Source organism: Nematolebias whitei, chromosome 5 (assembly GCF_014905685.2).
Source record: "Nematolebias whitei isolate Nwh7 chromosome 5, NemWhi1, whole genome shotgun sequence".
In the NCBI taxonomy this organism is placed as follows: Eukaryota; Metazoa; Chordata; class Actinopteri; order Cyprinodontiformes; family Rivulidae; genus Nematolebias; species Nematolebias whitei.
The window spans coordinates 30,370,013-30,390,170 of NC_056502.1; the positions used below are offsets into that span (position 1 = coordinate 30,370,013).

General features: G+C 41.6%; 1 protein-coding gene across 1 annotated transcript in view; it reads right to left on the reverse strand.

Moving 5' to 3' along the window:
• LOC119410180 (eukaryotic translation initiation factor 3 subunit H) overlaps positions 1–20,158 on the reverse strand; it is a gene marked incomplete in the record, with an annotated part of 130,877 nt that overhangs the window by 104,476 nt on the left and 6,243 nt on the right. The window contains 1 exon segment of the mRNA XM_037677092.1: positions 15,531–15,687. Within this exon segment, the coding sequence (XP_037533020.1) occupies positions 15,531–15,687 (157 nt within the window).

Sequence of the window (20,158 nt, forward strand, 5' to 3'; positions counted from 1 at the left end):
GTAGCTATGTTTACATGGACATAAGTAATCGGATTAAACAGCCATTCGGAAGAAAAATGTGTCGTGTAAACGCCCCATTCAGATTATTCTTTGTTGATTCAGCCCGATCTGAAAGAATTTGTAATCAGAATGAGAGGAGTGGTTTATACCAATTCATAATCCGAACGGTGTGCATGTAAACACTTAATCTGTTCATTTTTTTTCTGATTGTAAAAAACTGACCTGACTGCGCATGTGCGACCTATGTCTACTTCACGTATTTCCACCTGGCTAATGCTAATAATATTAGCATGTCAGGGAAGCAAAACAGGTCGGTGAGCAACAACATTTCTACTAGAAACTTTGAAAGAGCTCAAAATGATCTGTATCACCTGAAGCTCAGTCAGGGAGTGCAGCAACGTCTCCACTGTCATTAAGACCTGTCACAGGTCCATTTTGAGTGCTCAGGTTTGTTTAAGTTCATCCCAGAAGTAGAACTTCTTCTTCTGTGTTTTTTAAGGACAGTTTACCGCTCTGCATATGTCAGCACTTCTATTCTGAATAAAATCCCGCTGCATGTAAACATTCATCATGATCTGATTATGGCCATGTAAATGATACATTTGAATTATTTAATCTGAAAACATTTCAATCTGGTCAAAGAATTTTGCGCATGTAAACATATTGAGTTTTCAACTATATTCAACTTATGTTTAGAAGGAAAGTTTTGGTCAAAGATTGTAAATTATTCATAATTTCATTCAATACTGTGAGATTTCATGAGTTGCATCAATGCACAAAGAATGTGTAGTGAACAATTCACAGCTACTCTCACACCAAAATTAGCTTCAAATCTGTAAATTTGAATGAGTTATAATCCTTTTTGTGTTGGTTATAGTTGACTAGCTGTGGAGGCCATTTTGAACTGGGCTGACTTCAGATTTTAATCAGTTGTTAATTGTACGTTAAATGACTAGACTTCAAGAGCCCCATTAAAATCTTTCCTTGATAATGTTACCAACACTGACATATAGTATAACTCTTCATAAAATTTATTGTTCTGGGCTGGCTAAAGTTTTACAAGGCAATAGTATATGCTAGGTTATATGTTAGCTTGCTAACTTGAGAGGCACGTAGCTAATGAGAAGTGGGTTGGAGGATTGAAGAGAATTTATTATCGTTGATTATTGTAATTTACAGAACACACACACACGTAGCCATCTTGGATTTTGACTTGGCAGCCCAAATTTTGAGACACCTTATGTATGTCTAGATGCAGCCACATACCAACATGGAAGTCAGCATGTTGCTTGTTTTTTTGGTTTTTTTTAAGTTATCCAGCTCACAAGTCTAACATATCCACAAATATGGTGGCAGGCAGCCATCTTGTATTTTGTAATGGCAACCCAATTTTTGAAAGAAACCTTTCTTGCGTCTAAATGTAGACACAAATCAAAATTGAAGTCGGTACCTCACTTATTTTTCCAAGTTATCATGCTCACAACATGCATGGACAAATGAACATATTTCTAATTCCACCTCCTCGTTTTGCGACGGGGGAACAATAAAATACACCTCAAAAGCCTATAAAAGATTATATCCTTACTTATCTTCCAAAGAAACCAAGAAGAGCAGCAAGGAGATATAAAGTAATTGCTTTCAATAAATTGCAATTTATAAAAACAAAATATTGGCTCATTAATTAGCACCAAGTTCATAAATAGGGGTGTATAATATTAGCAAATAATGGCTCATTTTCTCAAGTTGGCATAATGTTTAACAAAATATTATTAGTTTTTCTAATAAAACATGAGCATTTCTTCAACCTTTTTTTTGTTTGTTTAATATAGAAGCAAGAGCAGATAAGACCATATACTGAAGTTATCTTGCGTCTTTTTTTACCGTTTGTGCCTGCAGGTTTGTTTTTTTTTAGTTTTATGAAAACCAAACAAACCAGGTAATTTTGTAATGACCTGCAGTAACCTTTTATTCACTTTAGAGTTTTAATCAGAGCAGACAGAGTTGCCTCACAGTGTGGCATTTTCTTTATCTCACATCCCAGTCCTAATAAATCCAATCTTAAGCTAAGTGACTAATTGGTTTGCTGAGTATTTCAAACCACGGCAGCAGGAGTGACATAAACAAGAAATAGCAGACTGAGAAGAAGGTGCCAATCAGAAAAAAAGCAACCTTGTTTATCCTGATGCATGCTCAATAATCCAGTAACAATAAACCTTGTTTATGACTTTTAAGATTTAAGGTTTACACACAAAGAGTAGCTGTACGCTCTTTTGTTAAATTATGCGTTTTGTTAGAACTTGAGCAGCTGCCTTGTTATAAATAGACAGTCAAATACCAAACTCCAATGCTCTCTGCCTAAAATAAAGCTGTCAAACATGACCAAACAGACATGTTCCTTGAGGAAAAAAAAAAAAACACCACCACACACACACACACACACACACACACACACAAAAACAATTATTGAATCTTGTTTTTTTGAAAAAACAAGACATGGTAAAACTTGTTTTACCACGAGGCTGACAACTGGTATCCTCTGGACCAATGGGAGGCATGACTTGAAGCTAGACAGAAGGCTTTAAAGGTTCTGCCACCTGTTTTGGGGATGGAGCTAGTAACATGTTTGTGGGCAGAAGGAATGTCAAAAAGTACTTTTTTTTTTAGTTTTTTTTTTTTTTTTACTTTGCTCAGTGTTTTACTAAATTGCCTTGGCATGCCCAACTAGTGAAGCTAGCATCACATCTGTCTGACAAACTGGTTGAGCCATGCTTAGGGCTCCACCCACAGTACATTACCACAGTCAGCTAACCACATCCTCCTCATTCTCACTTTTTTTCTATGTGATAAGCTACAACTAAGCTCCCTCAGTGGGGAGAGAGGAAAAGGTTTTCTCCACCATTAAAGTTTATCTTGCAGAAATTTACACTTGTCACATTGGGTTTGGTGACAAACCTGATGGACAGCACTGTTAGACAATGTGTTGCTTCATGAAGGGGTCATGGCATAAGCTGCACGTCTCTAAACCTCTGGTTACATTGTAGGACTTCTCATTGGTGCTTGAAGTCCTCCATAGTAATTCATTTAAAACTGTGGAAGAGGCAGCAGAAGCTAGCACCTGGAACTGTGACGACCATAGGTCTTTGTTACAGGTGTAGGGGACACAGCCCCCAATTGGTGTGAAAGCACATTCTACGGGGAGCATAGCCACAATGATCGGCCCTTTTTCATGGAGTATCTGTCCAGGACTGCAGCTAGTTGTGCCATATCTCACATGTTTGTGCACTTTTACAGGCTTAGCAATCTCTTCGTCATCTCTATCTCATGAGTACTGGATGCTGAAACCTCAGAGACCGCTTATTCCAGGTTCAAGATAGCTGCAGTTTGGGCTTCAGGGCTTTAATAGTATATGGGAGTGGGTTGGATCTCCCATAATGAAACAACGATGTTAGAAAAAGTATGTTGGGTTACTTAACTTAAATCTTTTTCTTTGAGAACAGAGAAAGGATTCACCGACACTTCCCTTCTTGCAAGGGCATGTAAAGAAACCATCCTAGAATGAGTAGGGGATGGTCCATTGGTTGTGGTAGTAGGATGTGGGATGAGCCCCAAGCATGGCTCTAAGACAGATGTGATGTCAATGGGACTTCTGTACTTAATCACATTAATGCAACGCCTGAAGTGAAACACCCCAGTCTGGAATCAACCAGACCAGAACCAGTGTTTACATTAAGCAACCCAATGATACTGTGAGATCTCACAAGATTAGATAGCACTCAAAGAATGTGTTGAGTGACTCAACTCTCATCACACCAAATTTAGCTCAATATCTGCAACACTGGCCGAGTTATGACCATTTTTTTCTAGTTTAAGGTCATTTAACAACATCTCAAATTTGACCGACTTGAAAAGTAAAATCACTTGTAGAAGTACATCCAATAATTACTTAATGTAAGTCTCATGAAAATTTGTTAATTGCTTCATGAGATATTTTACTAAAAGACAAAAGTTGACTCAGACAGTTAATGGCAAAATTTTTACAAACAGATCTCACACAACCAGTCAACTCTGAGTATAAGTTGGGAATGACTCCCAGCTACTTTCACAACACATTTTAGCTCAGTATCTGCAGAAATGGCTAAATTTTAGCCCTTTTTGCATTTGACAATATTATTGTGCTGTGCCATCTTGAATGAAGTTGACTCCAAAAGTTAATCATTTGTAGATGTACACCCACCGATTACTCTCTGTGCATTAGTTCATGAGATAGTTTCCCATTGCTACATACATCCAGACTTGAACAAAAACATTAACTCCTCTCATCTTCCACAATCCATCACGTTATCATACAAATAAAATACATACTTAAACAAGATGACTTTTTTTCAAATTCAAAGCTCATTGCACTTTTATCAACAGTGGTTTTCTTGATCTAGAAAAAAAGGCTTACTTTTTTTTTTTTATCCGTTTCCTTGGCAATGGCATCAAAGCCAGATTTTTTTTTAAAAAAGACGAAAAAGGAATGAACCCCATGCTGATCATTTAAAACAAATTGCTTCTGCAAAATAAATTGCTCTATTTCGAGGACATGATTATCCCAACAGGACATTTGTTGGGCGCTTCCATTTTTCTCTTCAACAGTACATATCATAATTACATTTGGGGGGCAGGACGGACGAAGGATTTTGAAACAGAGAAGGTAGACGGGGGAGCTGATGATTGAGGAGAAGCAACAAAGGGAAATAGCGGGAGAAAAGGGCAGAGGCGGTGCTTACATGTAGTGAGTTTAAAAAAGGGTGGAGGTGGAGAGGTGAAAAGAGAAAGGAAACATTCTAATTTTGTTCAGTCTTTTAGGAAACCTGCTGTCACATGGAAGCAGGACGAGTTAGTTTAATGAAGTTTATTCAGATCAACTTAAATTAAAAGAACTATAACCCTGGTGCACCCACCTAAATTACTGATACTGAAAAGTCAGTATATTTTTCAGGGAGATATGTTTAATTAAATCAACCATGTGCAAGGCTTTTGTCACTTCTAACAGTGGAAATAATGATAAGGCTCAATGAGAAGATATCTTTTGTACACTGATGTTTAACATTGTCCAGAATTTTGGAGAAATGTGATTTCATTCAGTGGATTAGCAACTGCTGACCTCAGCAGTGTCAAAACTGAGGCCATCACAAGCATCTCAGTCATCCTTCATATTTAGACAGTAATTTTCACTCGTGTGGCATGAAATGTTTGCAGGGCAGCACGGTGGCTCAGTTGGAAGAGCTGTTGTTTCTCAGTGAGAAGGTCACGAGATGGAATCCCAGCTGGGGTCCTTTTAGTGTAGAGTTAGCATGTTCTCTCTGTGCATGCATGGGTTTCCTCCGGATACTCCGGTTTCCTCCCACATATCAAAAACATGCATGTTAGGCTGATTGGTAACTCTAAATTGTCCCTAGGTGTGAGTGAATGGTTGGTGGTTGTTTGTCTCTATATGGCCCTGACTTGCGACCAGTCCAGGGTGTACCCCGTCTCTCACACAGTGACTGCTGGATATGGGCACCAGAGACCAGTAAGAGTAGTGACTTAGCGACTATTGGGGTTTGCAGTGTTGTTTAGCTGTGCTGGCCATTTGAACTGGGTTGACTCCAAACAATCAGCTGTCGATATGCATCCAATGATTATTTCTTGAAAGTTTTCATAAAATATGTCCACTGGTTCATAACATAATGTCCTAGCACAGTTAACTCCTAAAAATTATAGGCAATTTTTCAATCATGAATCTTGGGCAATCAGGTAGCGCTCAGAATATGAGTTGGAGATCAGTCTCAGCTACTGTCACACAAAATTTTAATACAATATTTGTAAAACTGACTGAATTACAGCTATTCTTTTAAAGGTAAGTTGGTAGCCGCAGCCATCTGGTTGACATACAAAACGAATCAGTTGTAGATGACTGCATTATTAATGTATCTTATATTTGTGGTAAAATTGTTCCCTTCCATCATCTCACTTAACTTTCCTCACTTCTAGTCAGTGTGCTTTGTGCAATGTAGAATCCAATTGTTGAAACATGAGGTGTGGCGAGAGCCAGCAGTTCTCAAGCAATGCTGCAGTTCAGCAAATTGGTCCAAAAATAAAGATGTACAGAACAAGTCTTTTATAACTAGGGGTCTACATAAGCGGTTTCCGGTTGTCCGAGACAACCTATTTTTGTCTCAGACAACCAGATCTCACCTCGAGTTGTCTGGTGGACAGCAAAGTGAAATAGACATGGATTAAAGTTCTTCATCGCCGCAACAGATTTTTGTCAGCTGTAAAAACGAAAAGGGGAAGAAAAAGAAGTGTTTTGTTGTGGTCTTTTTTAAAGCCATCCAATCTAATAATGATACTGGGATTAAACTGATGCTTTCAACCAATAAAGAGAACCACAGCCACAGTTTGACCCAGTCAGAGCAGAGCAAGGTGGGTCATTCTGTCGGCTACATGGTGGGTGATCGCAGCGTTCCAAACTTAGCATCAGACTGCTTATACTTATTATATACTTATTAAATTACATTTATTTATTTTTTTGCCTTCTTTATTGTAAAAGTTATGGACAACCAAAAATTATGATGGACAACCAGATTTTGTCAAGAGGTTGTTGCTGGACAACCTGGAAAATTTCCTTATAATCCTTTCCTGATAATATTTTTCTGTGTGTCTGTATGCAAATCTGTATCCAAGTTGAAGGCTGGAATAAACAAATTTGTAAACAATTTTATTTTGTTTCACAGAGGAGGCCAATTGCTTTGTAACTAAAAATCCATCATATGTAAAACAAACTCGTTTTAAACTGATTAATACAACACTTCTCATATTTGTGTGAAAGCACAGAGAAAAATGTGTGCTTGTTTATGTTATTTTGTGAGGCCCATTTTTTCCATACGTCCATACACATTGTGGGAGCCAACTGCTCTTTGGACTAAAGCCCGGTCTTCAAGGTTCAAGTCTCGTTGGTGGGTTGGGGTTAGGTTTAGAACTAAGATGTGAATTGAGGATGGGTTAGGTTTAGAACTAAGATGTGAATTGAGGATGGGTTAGGTTTAGGGTTAGGTATGTACTGGTAATGGTTAGGTTTAGGGTTTCATATGTACTGCTAGGCCTGTCACGATAACAAATTTTGCTGGTCGATTGTCTCAGAAATTATTGCAATAAACAATAATATTGTTTGAAGTTTGACAATAATTAGTAATTGTCAAATTTAAGAAGAAATTCTGGCTTATTTTTATGTGTAGTACCTTTTTTTGACCACCGGATGGCAGTCCAAGACTGTTTGAACTGAAGGATGGATAGTGAGGGAGCGAGCAGCATGTCTCTTTAAGAAAATGGGAGAGAGGCCCCTTGACGTGACATGGGCTATCTCTTGTTCCTGTTTTTTGGTTCTCAAAATGGTGGACACTCGGTGTGGTTTGAGCTCTTTAGCATAGCATTTGTCACACAAAGCTTTTAATAAAAAAAACCTTTTAAATCAGTAAACAAGTTCTCAGCTTCTTTTTGCAGAGAAAAACACTGGTTTCAACCATGAATTTTGGAATGAACACCCCCCGAGGTCGGCCTGTTAGCTTAGCTTCTCAGCTTAGCTGCTTTTAACGATCCAAAAACGCGGTTTTGTACGGTTAAAACAGATTTTAAAGAGAAAGGAGAAAGGGAGGGGTCAGTGAAGAGCACCGGAGTTGAGCCTTTTGTCATCCAGTGTCTTCAGTAGAAAGAGAGACACGAAGAAACGATAAAGCCGATAGATGAAAATGAGGTCGATAATTTTCATTTATCATGCGATTAATTGATTTATTGCTTATTGCGACAGACCTACGCACTGGTAATTGTTAGGTTTAGGGTTAGGTATGTACTGGTAACTGTTAAATTTAGGGTTGGGTATACAATGGCAATGGTTAGATTTAGGGTAAGGGTCAGAGTTAGGCTATAGAAATTAAATAAAAATGAATGGAAATCAATGCAGTCCATGTAAAGATAGCAAGACAAACCTGTGTGCGTCTGTGTGTGCCTGCATGTGTGTGTGTGTCTATCAGGGGAGTAGAGATGTACAATTACTGCCTTGCACAGCTTCATTGAAGCCCACATCCTTAATAATCTCTCTGTACCAGGATACGTCTTCTTTGTAATGCATTATCGCCGATATCACAACAAAAGCAGAGGGCCGGCCTACATTATTAACATGCTCCTCGTGTGCTTCTATTGCTCAAAATGCCTTGAGAGTCACTGCCTGTAGCTCTACACATCTCCCTCCATACATTTAGCCAATGATAAAAGGACAGTGTGAGCAAGGGCACAGGAGATAGGAAGGTTGATGTTCAGCCAAGGTTCTTTATTTTGCTCCTTTTTTTTAATCTGAGCCTGCTGTAGCTCTGTGTGCTCAATTATTCTTTTCCTGTCTTTTTTTTTCTTAAACTCATTTTGGTCACATTTGCTGTCACTGACTGTCTTACAAGCACAGCTCCACACTGGCACCTGTTGATGAAGAAGCAGCATAGCACACACACGCACACAGACACACACTTAATTGTATTTGCTTGCAAGCCATGAATGCACATGGAAAAAAAAACACACTGTTATCAATTTCCAGCATTGTTCCTTTAAAGATAGATGGAGTCACTCCAGTCTGAGGAGCCTCCGGTAACAATGAGTCAGCGTAAGATGATTCAGCTGTACACACTCAGAGTGATGTGGACAAACGCAGAAACATATCCAGACCTTACAAGTTAGAAATGATCTAAGACACCAGAGTCTTTGTGTCCAGAGTTTCATTTGGGCCTGAAGGAGTTGCAGAAAAGTGAAGAATTCACAGAAATTGAGCATGGACTTTGTTAATTCACAGAAATGTTCATGTGAACTGAGACTGCAGCACTTGAAGTCCTCCCCTCAGGACCATCCGGGCTGAAAGGGCAGGCAGCAGAAGTCAACACCGTACGTATGCAACACGCCGGAGGATTGTGATCTAGCCCACTTGTCACATCACATAACAAGTGAACGGAACGGGTGGCGTTTGTTGATCCTGAGAGGATTTTATATCAGTTTTAGGAGCGGGTAACAGACACTCGTCAAATCCCTCCATCTGCAGAACGAAGGTTCATGAGGTGTGAACACTACAGCTGATCAGACCGTTAAAAACAAAGAGTCCAAAGACAAATAAAAATCATCTTATGCTGAGAAATTACAATGTTCTAACCGTTTTGGTCAAACTTTGAAAATCTTGTGTAATATCTCAAGAAATCACGAGTGTGCATTTGCCATGTGGCGGGACTCATCTCGTCCGTTATTTTTATCGATGGGGGGTCGGGGGGTGGGGTCGGAGACACGCCTGAGCTGCGCTGTTTGTACCAACAGTTTTCAAGCCCGGGGGGGGGGGGGGGGGGTAAGCGTGAGGGAAAAGGCAGGGTGACGGCGTGAGCACTGCCTTTAGCTAGCGTGCCTGTATTGCATGCCACTAGCTTAGCGCTACTTCAGTGCCGATCGGGTGCGCGCAGTTCGGCTCTGTTGACGGGGCGCCCCACTTGGATAATGGAGGGGGAAACACTGGATCGTTACTTCTGACTGTGTTGCAAAACTATTTTTACCACATCAGTTTCTCCACTGCTGTTTGATACCTCCACTGCTGATCTTTGAATTTTGGCAGAAACGGCAGGACGCCCTGCTTGTATAATGGAAGGGGATGATTCTCAGATGCTGGTTTCTTTCAGCTGCTGCCTTCTGCAGGGGTCTCCACAGTGAGCAAACTCACATTAAAGATTTGGCCGTTCTTTTTACACCCGATGCCCGTCCTGACGCAGTATGGGCTTGAGCCCGCAACCTCAGGGTTACATGACCGCGACACTGACCACCAAGCTGCTGCAGCCACTGGACATTTCTCTGACAATACAACAAAACTTTTTGACTTTTTGGCTGAGTTAAAGCAATTATTGTGTTTGAGAATGACAATTAACTTGTGGCAGCCATCTTTAAATGAACTGACTCCAAATGTTAATCAGTTGTAGATAGACTTCTAATATCTACTTTCTGACAGTTTTATCAAAATCCTTCAACCGGTTCATGAGACATTTGTTAACAGTAAAATAGGAATTGACTCAGAAAAGTTTTAAGTAAAAATCTCACAATGAGCAGCACTTAAGTGTTGTGACTGACTGAGCTACAAACACACCAAGTTTCAGCACAAAATCTGTAAAAAAAAGTCACTTGGTCATGGTGGTCGCCGGCCATCTTGACTTGGATCGGCTCTAGAAGGTAAGCAGTTGTAGATGTGAATCCTAAGAAAGTTTTATTAAAATCTATCCAGTAGTTCATGAGATGTTTTGCCAACAGACAGAGGTGATGTCAAATAATTAATGGCAGAATTTTAATTAAAATTTTTCCACAATCTGCCAGCACTCAAATTATATGTTAGGAACGACTCTCAGTTACCATCACATCAATATTTGTACCCCAGCGGGTCAGTAGCTGTAACACTAACTGAGTTACGGTCATTTTTAAGTTGTCTAAGGTCAAATTGCTGAGGCGGCCATCTTAAACAGGGCTGACTCTAAAAGGTAATCAGTTTTAGACGTAAATTTAAGGATTGCTTTCGGAGTTTCATTAAAACATTTCTAGTGGTTCATAAGATATTCTGATAGACATTATCTCCCGCCTTCACCTTCCGTCAGCAGGCGATAAAAAGGACAAAGAGACCCTTAAGCAGTACAGACACATCTGGTGAAAAAGATAACTTTCACTATCTATGAGAACAACTAAACAGCTCATTCTGTGTGTTTGAAGAGTACATTTTTGTTTAACCCAAGCCCCTTTTCTATTATTACCATTAGATGACGGTTTTATAAATCTTACACTTCGGTAAAGTCAGTCAAATGTATTTAAAGGAAGACATTTTGAAGAGAGATAAATGTGCTTATGAGACTCCAGACAAGTGGAACGACGTACATCGCAGTACGTGCATGCCCTTCTGTTTCCTGATAAGTTGCTGGAAAAAGGCTCCCCCTGTACATAATAATAGGGCGCTTATTGAAACATTACTTCCAGAAGCAAACAACTCAGCACAAGAAAAGTGCAAGTGTGAGCAGCTGCATTCAAATTACACCAGCAACCTTTTCTTTACCTTCGTGAAAGGTTCAAAAACTTGGTGAAAGTCATTTGACTTGGAAACACACGCTGTGTTTAGCATCATTAAAATGACTGCCATGTGGGGGTGGACTTGTCCAAATATTACTGACTACAGATGCACGATATTGGATTTTTGGCCGATATCCAATATGTTAAAACTTATTTGGCCGATAACTGATACCAATAACGATGATTTTGTCCCTAGACCTACTTACAGAGACTGCATAGCTTTCTCTGCTGTGGAATTAAAATACTACATTATTCTGCATGGTCTTTGTCAATTTGGGCTGCTACCAAAAATGCAGATGACAAAAAAAACAAAAAAAAAAGGGGGCCAAAAATGATGTAACACTATATAAATATATAATATAGGGGTCGAGATGGTGTAGGGGCAGGGAAACCGACTCGGGACCCGAAGTTCCTGGTTCAATCCCTGGTCACTGCACATCTTGTGGTGTCTCTGAGCAAGACACTCCATCCCCAGTTGCTCCCCGGGCGCCTTCAAAGTTCGTCCACTGCTCCGCCTAGTGGTGGATGGGTTAAATGCAGAGAGCTAATGTCACCATTGTATGGGAACATACAATGATGACAATACATAGACATTATTCAGTGTTTCCGCTGCCATTATACAAGCGGGGGCCCCCGCCCCGTCAACAGAACCGAGCGCCCGGTGGTTGGGGGTGGGGTCCCCAACCACCTGTGTGCACTGACGTAACGCTAAACTAGCAGCTCGCAATGCAGGTGTGCTAGCTAAAAAGCTAAAGGCAGCCTCTTCCTTCTTGTTGAACCCTCACGCTGAACGCACCCCCACCACTCGAAAACTGTCGGTACAAACAGCGCATGGCTCAGATGTGTCTGTCTCTCCCCCCGCAAAAAAATAAAATAAAAAAAACTGTTGGTTCAGACAGCGCGCAGCTGAGATGTGTGTCTGTCTGTCTCCTCTCACACACCCTGGTATAAAACTGTAAAACTGTCAGTGCAAACAGCATGCGGCTGCCTCTGTGCCCCCCCCCCCCCAAAAAAAAACAAAACTGTTGGTTTAAACAGTGCGCTGCGCAGCTTAGGACGAGTCTCCGTTCCCCTAATAGCACTAATAGATTGTACAAGGACTTAAGTTAATAACAAAATTCTAAGTAATTTGGAGTCTTTGTTTATTAGAAAACTCTCATGAAATGCTTGACGGACTTTAATAAAACTTTTAAAAAAATAATCATTGGATGTGCCTCTAGAGCTCATTAACCTTTAGACTCAACCCAATTCACAATGGCCACTCTCATCAAGTGACATTTGAAAACACAAAAATGACATTAAGTCTGTCCATTTAAGAGATACTGAGCTACGATTTGGTGCGTTTGTAGCTGAAGGGTAATTATAAAACATATTTCAAGTATCACTGACTGTATGAGCTCATTGCTTAAAACTGGCAATGACTGTTGGAGTTAACTCTGTCCGTTAGCAAAACAGAATCTCATCAATCACTGGATGGATTTTAATAAAACTTTAATCCACCCATCATCTTTACCCACTTCTTTTCTGGGTCACTATTGTCCATGTCCAACTGTCACTGTGCAAGAGGCGGGGGACACCCTGGACAAGTCTGCAGTCCACCACAGGGACAAGTCTGCAGTCCACCACATAGAGACAAACAACCATTCACTCTCTCACTCACACCTAGGGACAATTTAGAGTTACCAATCAGTCTAACATACATGTTTTTGGTCTGTGGGAGGAAACTGGAGTACCCAGAGAAAACCTACGCATGCACGGAGAGAACATGCAAACTCCACCCAGAAAGGTCCCAGGCCTGGATTTGATCCCGCAATCTTCTCGCTGAAAGGCAGAGCTGTCATTTCTAATTCAGGCCGGAAGCCCGGCCAGAAGCCCGGCCACAATAATGTGCTTAATGTGTGGGTCGGGTCGGTGTCGGGCTTTTGATTGGATAAGGGACGCACACAGCTGACGATCCAATTATATGGCAACACGGCTTGCCATACAATCATGCTGCCATTTGACTGCGCGCTGACCGGCCGGTTGAAAGAAGTTTAAAAAAAGCTCATTTAAGCTTCAGATAGACTACTGCCAGTGATCCATCCAAAGCCCAAATGGACGTTCAGTCGCTGGCGGCACTCAGCGGATGCACGTCCGACGACCCTAACAGACCCAAAATATTCTGCAGACATGTCAAAGCAGGGTCCATGTCTGAATAATGCAGAATGCAGGCAGAAGCAGGGATTTAATGTGCTTTGATGGCCATGAAAGGACAAACGCCCTCAGCTCCAATCTTCTGACCCCTCAGCCGTGCTCGTCCACTGATAGTTAATAACTATATAAGCAGTTAATGCTTAATTAAAAATGTCAAGGGGGACGGGGGGATGTCGGGTTCTAACCTGTAATTACTGTTAATTTGTTGGGTCAGGTGGGGTTTGGAAATGATGGCTACGAGCTGTTGGGTCGGATTTTTTGGGCCCGAATGCAATTCTACTGAGAGGCAACATCTCTACCAACTGAGCCACCTTGGGAGAAAATCCACATTGAGATGTCTGCTACAAATGCACAAAAATGGCTAGAACTGAACTAAAAAATGGCATGGCAGCAGCTGACAATCATCCTCAACACACATTCTGAACACTAATACATCTTGTGAAATCTCATACGTCAGATGGTTTCACCTTAACTCTTACCAGTCTACAACTCCCTCCTTTCTCATTATCATTTGAAAACTGACATGAAATTAGACTGTGCAACCTACTAATATCCTTCATTTTCAAACAAATGTTTTGAAGCAAGATTTGTGCGAAAGCAAAATCAGTTTGGTGCAGAAGGTCTGCAGCGGGTCGAGGCAGCCCACTCCAACATCAGCACACATGAAGAGCCAACAATTAGCTGCTGTGGAGCAGACAGTTGACTGGCCCAGCTGGGCAGCTGTGTGCGTGGGTAGGTAATTCAGGCAGGCGTACAGGAACACAGGAACAAAATGACCCTATGTACAGACATAAAATCAATTCTCCATGTCATGGCCAATCAACAATTTAGCTTAGAGTCCGTGGGTAAAATTTTGGAGCTCGAACACCGTTTTAGAAGATGCACATCTGCCTGTTATAAGGTTATCTACTAATCGAGAGCAAAACTTGACATATATATATATATAAAGCTGGAATATATCCATACTGTCAGGTGATCTGAAGCCCATCACCTTCTGCAGCTGGATCGAATCCCTGCTCAGGAATTCTGTTGGGAGCTCTGTAAATATGCCCCACATCACAGCAAGCCACAACTCACTGAAGCCCTTGTTAACTTAAAAAAAGTGGCAGATGGAAAATCTGGCCCATCAAAAGTCAACATCACAACCAGCTGTGGCATTCACCAACACAACACACACTGAGCCACTGCTCCTCACACTAATGACCTTTAGCCATCATTGCTCGGGCATTCTGCTCAGATTTTTTGACGGTTGCTCATTAGTAGTGAAGGCCTGTTAAACCGGAGTTTTCTCCCTGTCCATCTTTCCCTGCATCAGCTCAACTCCCTCACCCCCCGCCGTGGTCCCACAGTCCAGCTCGCTGCAGGTTCTGTTGCACTTAACGGGGAGTGGGTAAGAACAGGGCTCGATATGAGAGGGGCAGAGGTCTGAGTACTTGGCGGCTTTTGACAGGAGGTGTGATGTTTGCAGATGAGGACTAAATGAAACCCTGGGCACGTTCACTCCATTCACCTGTAACACCCCCCCCCCCCCAACCCAAAGCCGGAGTATTCCGCCCTGTCCTGCTGACCTCGCACATCGACCCTGGTAGTGACAGCGTAGGACGCCTGGTGGGCTCCGTTCGAGCTCTGCAGTGACCTTAACATTGTGCTGATGAACATACTGCACATGCCAAAAACAAAAAAGCCCTCTTTAAATCCCAACCTCCCCCTCAAACACACATCTGATGGAACGAACACTCGACTTGCTCAAAAACGCTTCATTTTGATCCAGTTCGAATATATTTTTAGGAACCAGCTTTGAGACTTAAAACCTCAAGACAAAAGCCTTTTCGTGCGGCGTGATCGGATAAAGCCACACCAAGTGTCTGAGAGCCAAAAATAAAACCAAATATGCTTCAAATTAATATTTCTAGCTCCATCTGTAAATCCTAAGAAGATGGAGCTAATTAAAAACCTAATCATCCCCATCTGCAGTTCATAAAAAGCGCACAAATTTTACTGACAACTAAGTTCTTATCAGTAATGAAAGCAACAAGAAATGTTGCTGAAGCATTCAAATATGATGATGTGGATTCATCGACCCCCGTCACTACGAACTGAATCATTTTACTGCTTCACTTCAAGCCCCTTTAATGTTCTGTGCATCAGTCCATGGTTTTAGATCAATAGCACAGAGGGACACTAGTCTTAGTTACCTTCATCAAAGTCAGCGTCATCCTCGGTGTGCTGAGGGAAGGGGAAGCAGTTGGTGATCTCCAGCCGGTCCTCGACAACCAGGCCCAGCAGGACGCCCTGAACCACCTCGCTGCCCTGACCCTCCTCCTGGTAGTGCTTAATAATCTTCATCACAACCTGTGAGGGAAAAAAAAAAGAGCACCGCTTCAATATCAAACAAGAGCAAAGCAGGGAGGAAGTCAGAAGGCATTTCCCATCTTACAGTAACAGCTGCAGTAATCAGATTTGGGGGTTTTGACCTGGAGTTTTTATCCCCAGTGCAGTTTTACCCTCGTTTTTCTTTTTATTACATACGTTTCAAAACGGTCAACAAGCTGAGAGGTGACAACATGGTGACTCCTTGCCATGAGAAAAGAATCCATCTTCATGTAAAAAATGCTGTTGTTTTTATTTTACAAAACAAAAAAGTAGTGTTAAAAACACATTACTGGCAGTCTTGTTTTTTTATAGATTTACTGTAATTTCTGGACTATCGAGCGCACCCAAATATAAGCCGCGCCCACTAAATTTAAACAATAATAATTTTGTATATAAATAGGCTGCACTTGTGTATAAGACTCGGGTGTCCATGTTGTCACGTGAGACATTTACATAGAAAGATTTTTTAAACTTTTGATTAAATACGTACCGTAACATACACAAATACGTACAGTAAATGTTTTTTTTTCCTGAACAGTGCCCGTTACACGGCTGGTTAAAAAATATACAGTAGCCTACCAGGAAGTCATTGATTGCTATCTTCATCTTCCTCCTGCAGAGGATTTTTTAAAAACTGCTCCTCTGTCAGAATCCACTGGCAAACTGGAGCAGAAGTTGCTCTTTGCATGTTGCCAGTTTTGGTAAACGATTTCTCGCCACCAGTCATCCAAGCCTCCCACCGAGCTTCGAGTGTCACGTTAATACACGATTCACACTGATATCGAGTGGCTGCGAATACTTTGTTGTGCCCCCAGGGAGGGGCACAAGTTCCCCTTCCTCGTTCTCTCCTCATTTCATTGGTCCACTCTGACCTGTTTGGTAATTTCAGAATTTTTTTAATCTTTATTTATACAGGTAGTCTCATTGAGTCCACCCCCCCAGGAGAGAGATATATTGGACAGCGATGTGAGCGCCGGGGTGTGATGAGGCTAAATGTTTTGGTAGCAGGATGCTCGTTAGCCCGTCAAAAACCAAAAATCCATAAATTAGCCGCAGCATTGTATAAGCCGCAGTGTTCAAAGCCTGTGAAAAAAGTAGCGGCTTATAGTCTGGAAATTACGATATTTAGAAAGGACTAAAAATAAAACAAAGTTAAGTCGGGTCTTCTGGATGGTTTCTTTTTTGTTGAAATGTTTCGTCTTTCATCCAAAAGATTTCATCAGTCTGAGCAGCTGCAACCAACTCCTCTTATAAACAGCACCTTCACATAGCGGGTCAACCAGTTTCAGCGTTTCCCCTACATTACTTGCCTTAGCAGGGCGCTCACCTGTTCTGCGATATTTGTTGACTGGGGTGGGGGTGGGGGGGTTGCACACCGTTTGTACCAACAGTTTTCGAGCGGGAGTGCGGACGGCTCAGCAGGAGGGAAACAGTGCGCTATCTTTGTAGCCTTTTAGCTAGCACGTCTGTATTGCGCACTGCTAGCTTAGCGCTATGTCTGTGCCTACAGTTGTCGGTGGGGGGGGGGGGGCGCCCTGCTTGTAAAAGGGGAAAGAGAGTTTTGATGGTGCTCAGATGGTGTCTGGAGCCCGCCCTCTCCCCCACCGACTCGTTTGAGGAAGTCATGGCCAAACTGGTTCAAAATATCCTGATTCATTTTGAACCAGTTTGGCCATGACTGACAGAAGGTTACTGTTGGTTTAAAACGCACGCTGGAGCTCAGCGTTAGCTTTGTAACCGAGTGGTGTTCCCAATGAGCAGTCGAAGATGTCCAGCCAAACAATCCATGGAGATTTTACATTTGTAAAAATCCTAAATGAATTGAGTAAGGACAATGTAAAGCTGAAGGATTCATGCATACACAATGTAGCACAACAATCACTGCATATACCAGTGCAATCAATCATGGAGAGCGTCGTGTTTCGTTTTCACTTGGCAGTGACTGCAAAATGAAAACCTGTCGAAAAATAAAACAACAGCCTTCCTTTTACTGTTTATAATGAAAAAATCAATTTATACAAAAAAAGTCAAAACGTGCCAATTGTATGCATTTAAATACATAAAAAAAAACTTCACATGGACTTTAAGTTACATTAGAAAGTTCATTAACATTCTGTTTTCAAAAGAAGAATTGTTATTATTATATGGTCTAATGCACCTGGATCTGCTGTCTACACGTGCGAAAGAGACTCAAAGTCATTTAAAAAAGAAGCTAAGCACGTTCCAAAATGTAAACGGTTGTTAAAAACTAATATAACTAACCCAGTCTAGACAAAGTTTTATATAGAAAACCATTAAATGAGACTGTAATATATATATCCATTAACATGTTGTTGTAAAAGGAAGAAGGTGATGGCAGTGGTAAACATGGTCCTGTCAGCGCTTTTGTAGACATGTTTTTGCCACAAAAAAAAAAAAAAAATTTGCTTTATTTTTTTTTCAGAAGAATTAAACAAATTCTTAGTTTCAATGCTTGATGTGTTTACTTTGGTCCAATGTGAATAAAATATGAGTTTATGAGATTTGCACATCATTGCATCCTGTTTTTATTTACATTTTAGAAAAGCTCCTAATCTTTTGAAAACAGAGGTTGTCTTTTATACAACAACCTTTGAGTCCGGTCTTGAAAACCTCCAAGTCTGAGGAAAAATTTACTCAAATATAGTAGAATTCCCAGAAATTGGGATATTTCAGCACAAACAGAAGCACAACCTTTCTAAACATCTTACGTCTGCTTTTAACCAGGTATTAAACAGTTGGCCACTATTCTGCACAGCAGCTACAAAACTCCTACATATAGTCACAAAACCACCAGAACGTAATAAAAACCTTAGTAGAACGAGAAGGAATTCTGGGACACATTACTCTGGCAACCACAGACTGGTTGAGTGGTGCAGTAGGAAGCACCACCTGCAAGCTCCACCATTTGGGCATCTCTGCTCATGAACGCTCACAGAAAGGACCAGTTGGTGTTGAGCGTAGTTCAGCAACTTGAAGGAAAGCGAGGCGGCGCACACGTCTCATTAAAACGCCACACGTGTTTAGTGGGAGGGCATACTTCAACTTGTAGTGTGATGTTCTACACCCAGATGCTTCACCTAAACAGTGCTCAAGCATCGTTCAATTCGTTTCAAAAATACTTGATTAATCCCAGAGGGAAATTCAGTGTTGTCGTAGCTCATCATCCTTGTTTCATTGAAGAGTTGTTATAGATGCTGATAGTTGTGGGCAAGAAGGATCTCCTGCAGCGAATCTGAAGAATCTGGTCACATACTGATCCGTCCACCTGGATCCAGCTTGCGGTCAGATTCGGCAGGCCTCTCGGTCCTCCTGGGCAGCAGGACTGCCCGAATGCCGGGCAGAACTCCTCCCTGAGCGATGATCACTCCTCCCAGCTGTCTGCAGAGCTCCTCATCACCACGGACAAACAGCTGAAGGTGCCGGGGGATGATCCCAGTCCTCCCATTGTCACAAGCAGAATTTCCCACCAGCGGATCTCGGCTGTCAGGTACTCGAGCACCACTGACAGATTGACGGGAATTCATCCACGGCACCTCCTTTTCAATTCATTTGCGATTTGGCGCTGTAGCCGAGATATTATTGAGCTTTTGGGATGTTAAAGCACCTTGTTGTCATGGCTACGCATCATAACAAATGCCCAAAAGTAAAAAGGTTTCAGTAAAAATCCTTCCAGCTGCACAGCATCTGATACCAGAGGGAGCAATCATCTGAAAAGAGCGATTTACATCCAGAAAAAAAGAGGAATTAAAAGTTTTCAAAAGCAATAACTCAGAATGAATGTAACAGAGCTACTCCACCAACATGCAACCGCCCCGAGCAGTGCAATTCATTGTATGCATTTCATTTTTGATGAAAGATAAATAAAACTTGACAATCCAGGTAGACTCCAAATCAGCATCCGCAACACCAAGACCGATGTAACTCGACATATACGCAGTAACATTACATAAACAGCAGCTAATCAAAGGACTGCAAAAACGGCAGAGTGAGGTTAAGTGTCTAAATGAACAGCAGCTAGATGATGAAAAAAGTCTGAAAAGCAGAGCGTGGACAGGGAGAGCATAAATCACGGTGATAACAGTGTGGGCAGGTCACAGCCAGAGGCATCAATAATACACACGTACACATACACACAGGAGCAGGGTGGCAGTTCTGCACCCATGACCACAACTAAACCATCAACACCACAATAAGGGAGCCCTTCCTGGTTTCTGCTGCACGCGCACACGTGCCCACACATGCACACACGCATACAAGCAGGTTGTCTTGAGAGATGATTTATTTTCATAGAGAGTTGTCATGCAACAAGTTAAGAGCTGGGGGGCAGTGGGAAGAGAGACAATATGAGGTGGAGCAGGGAGAAAAACAAATCTCATTCCCTGCCTGTCCAGGCTGTTCTGACTGAGAGCTGAGAGGGGGGGGGGGGGGG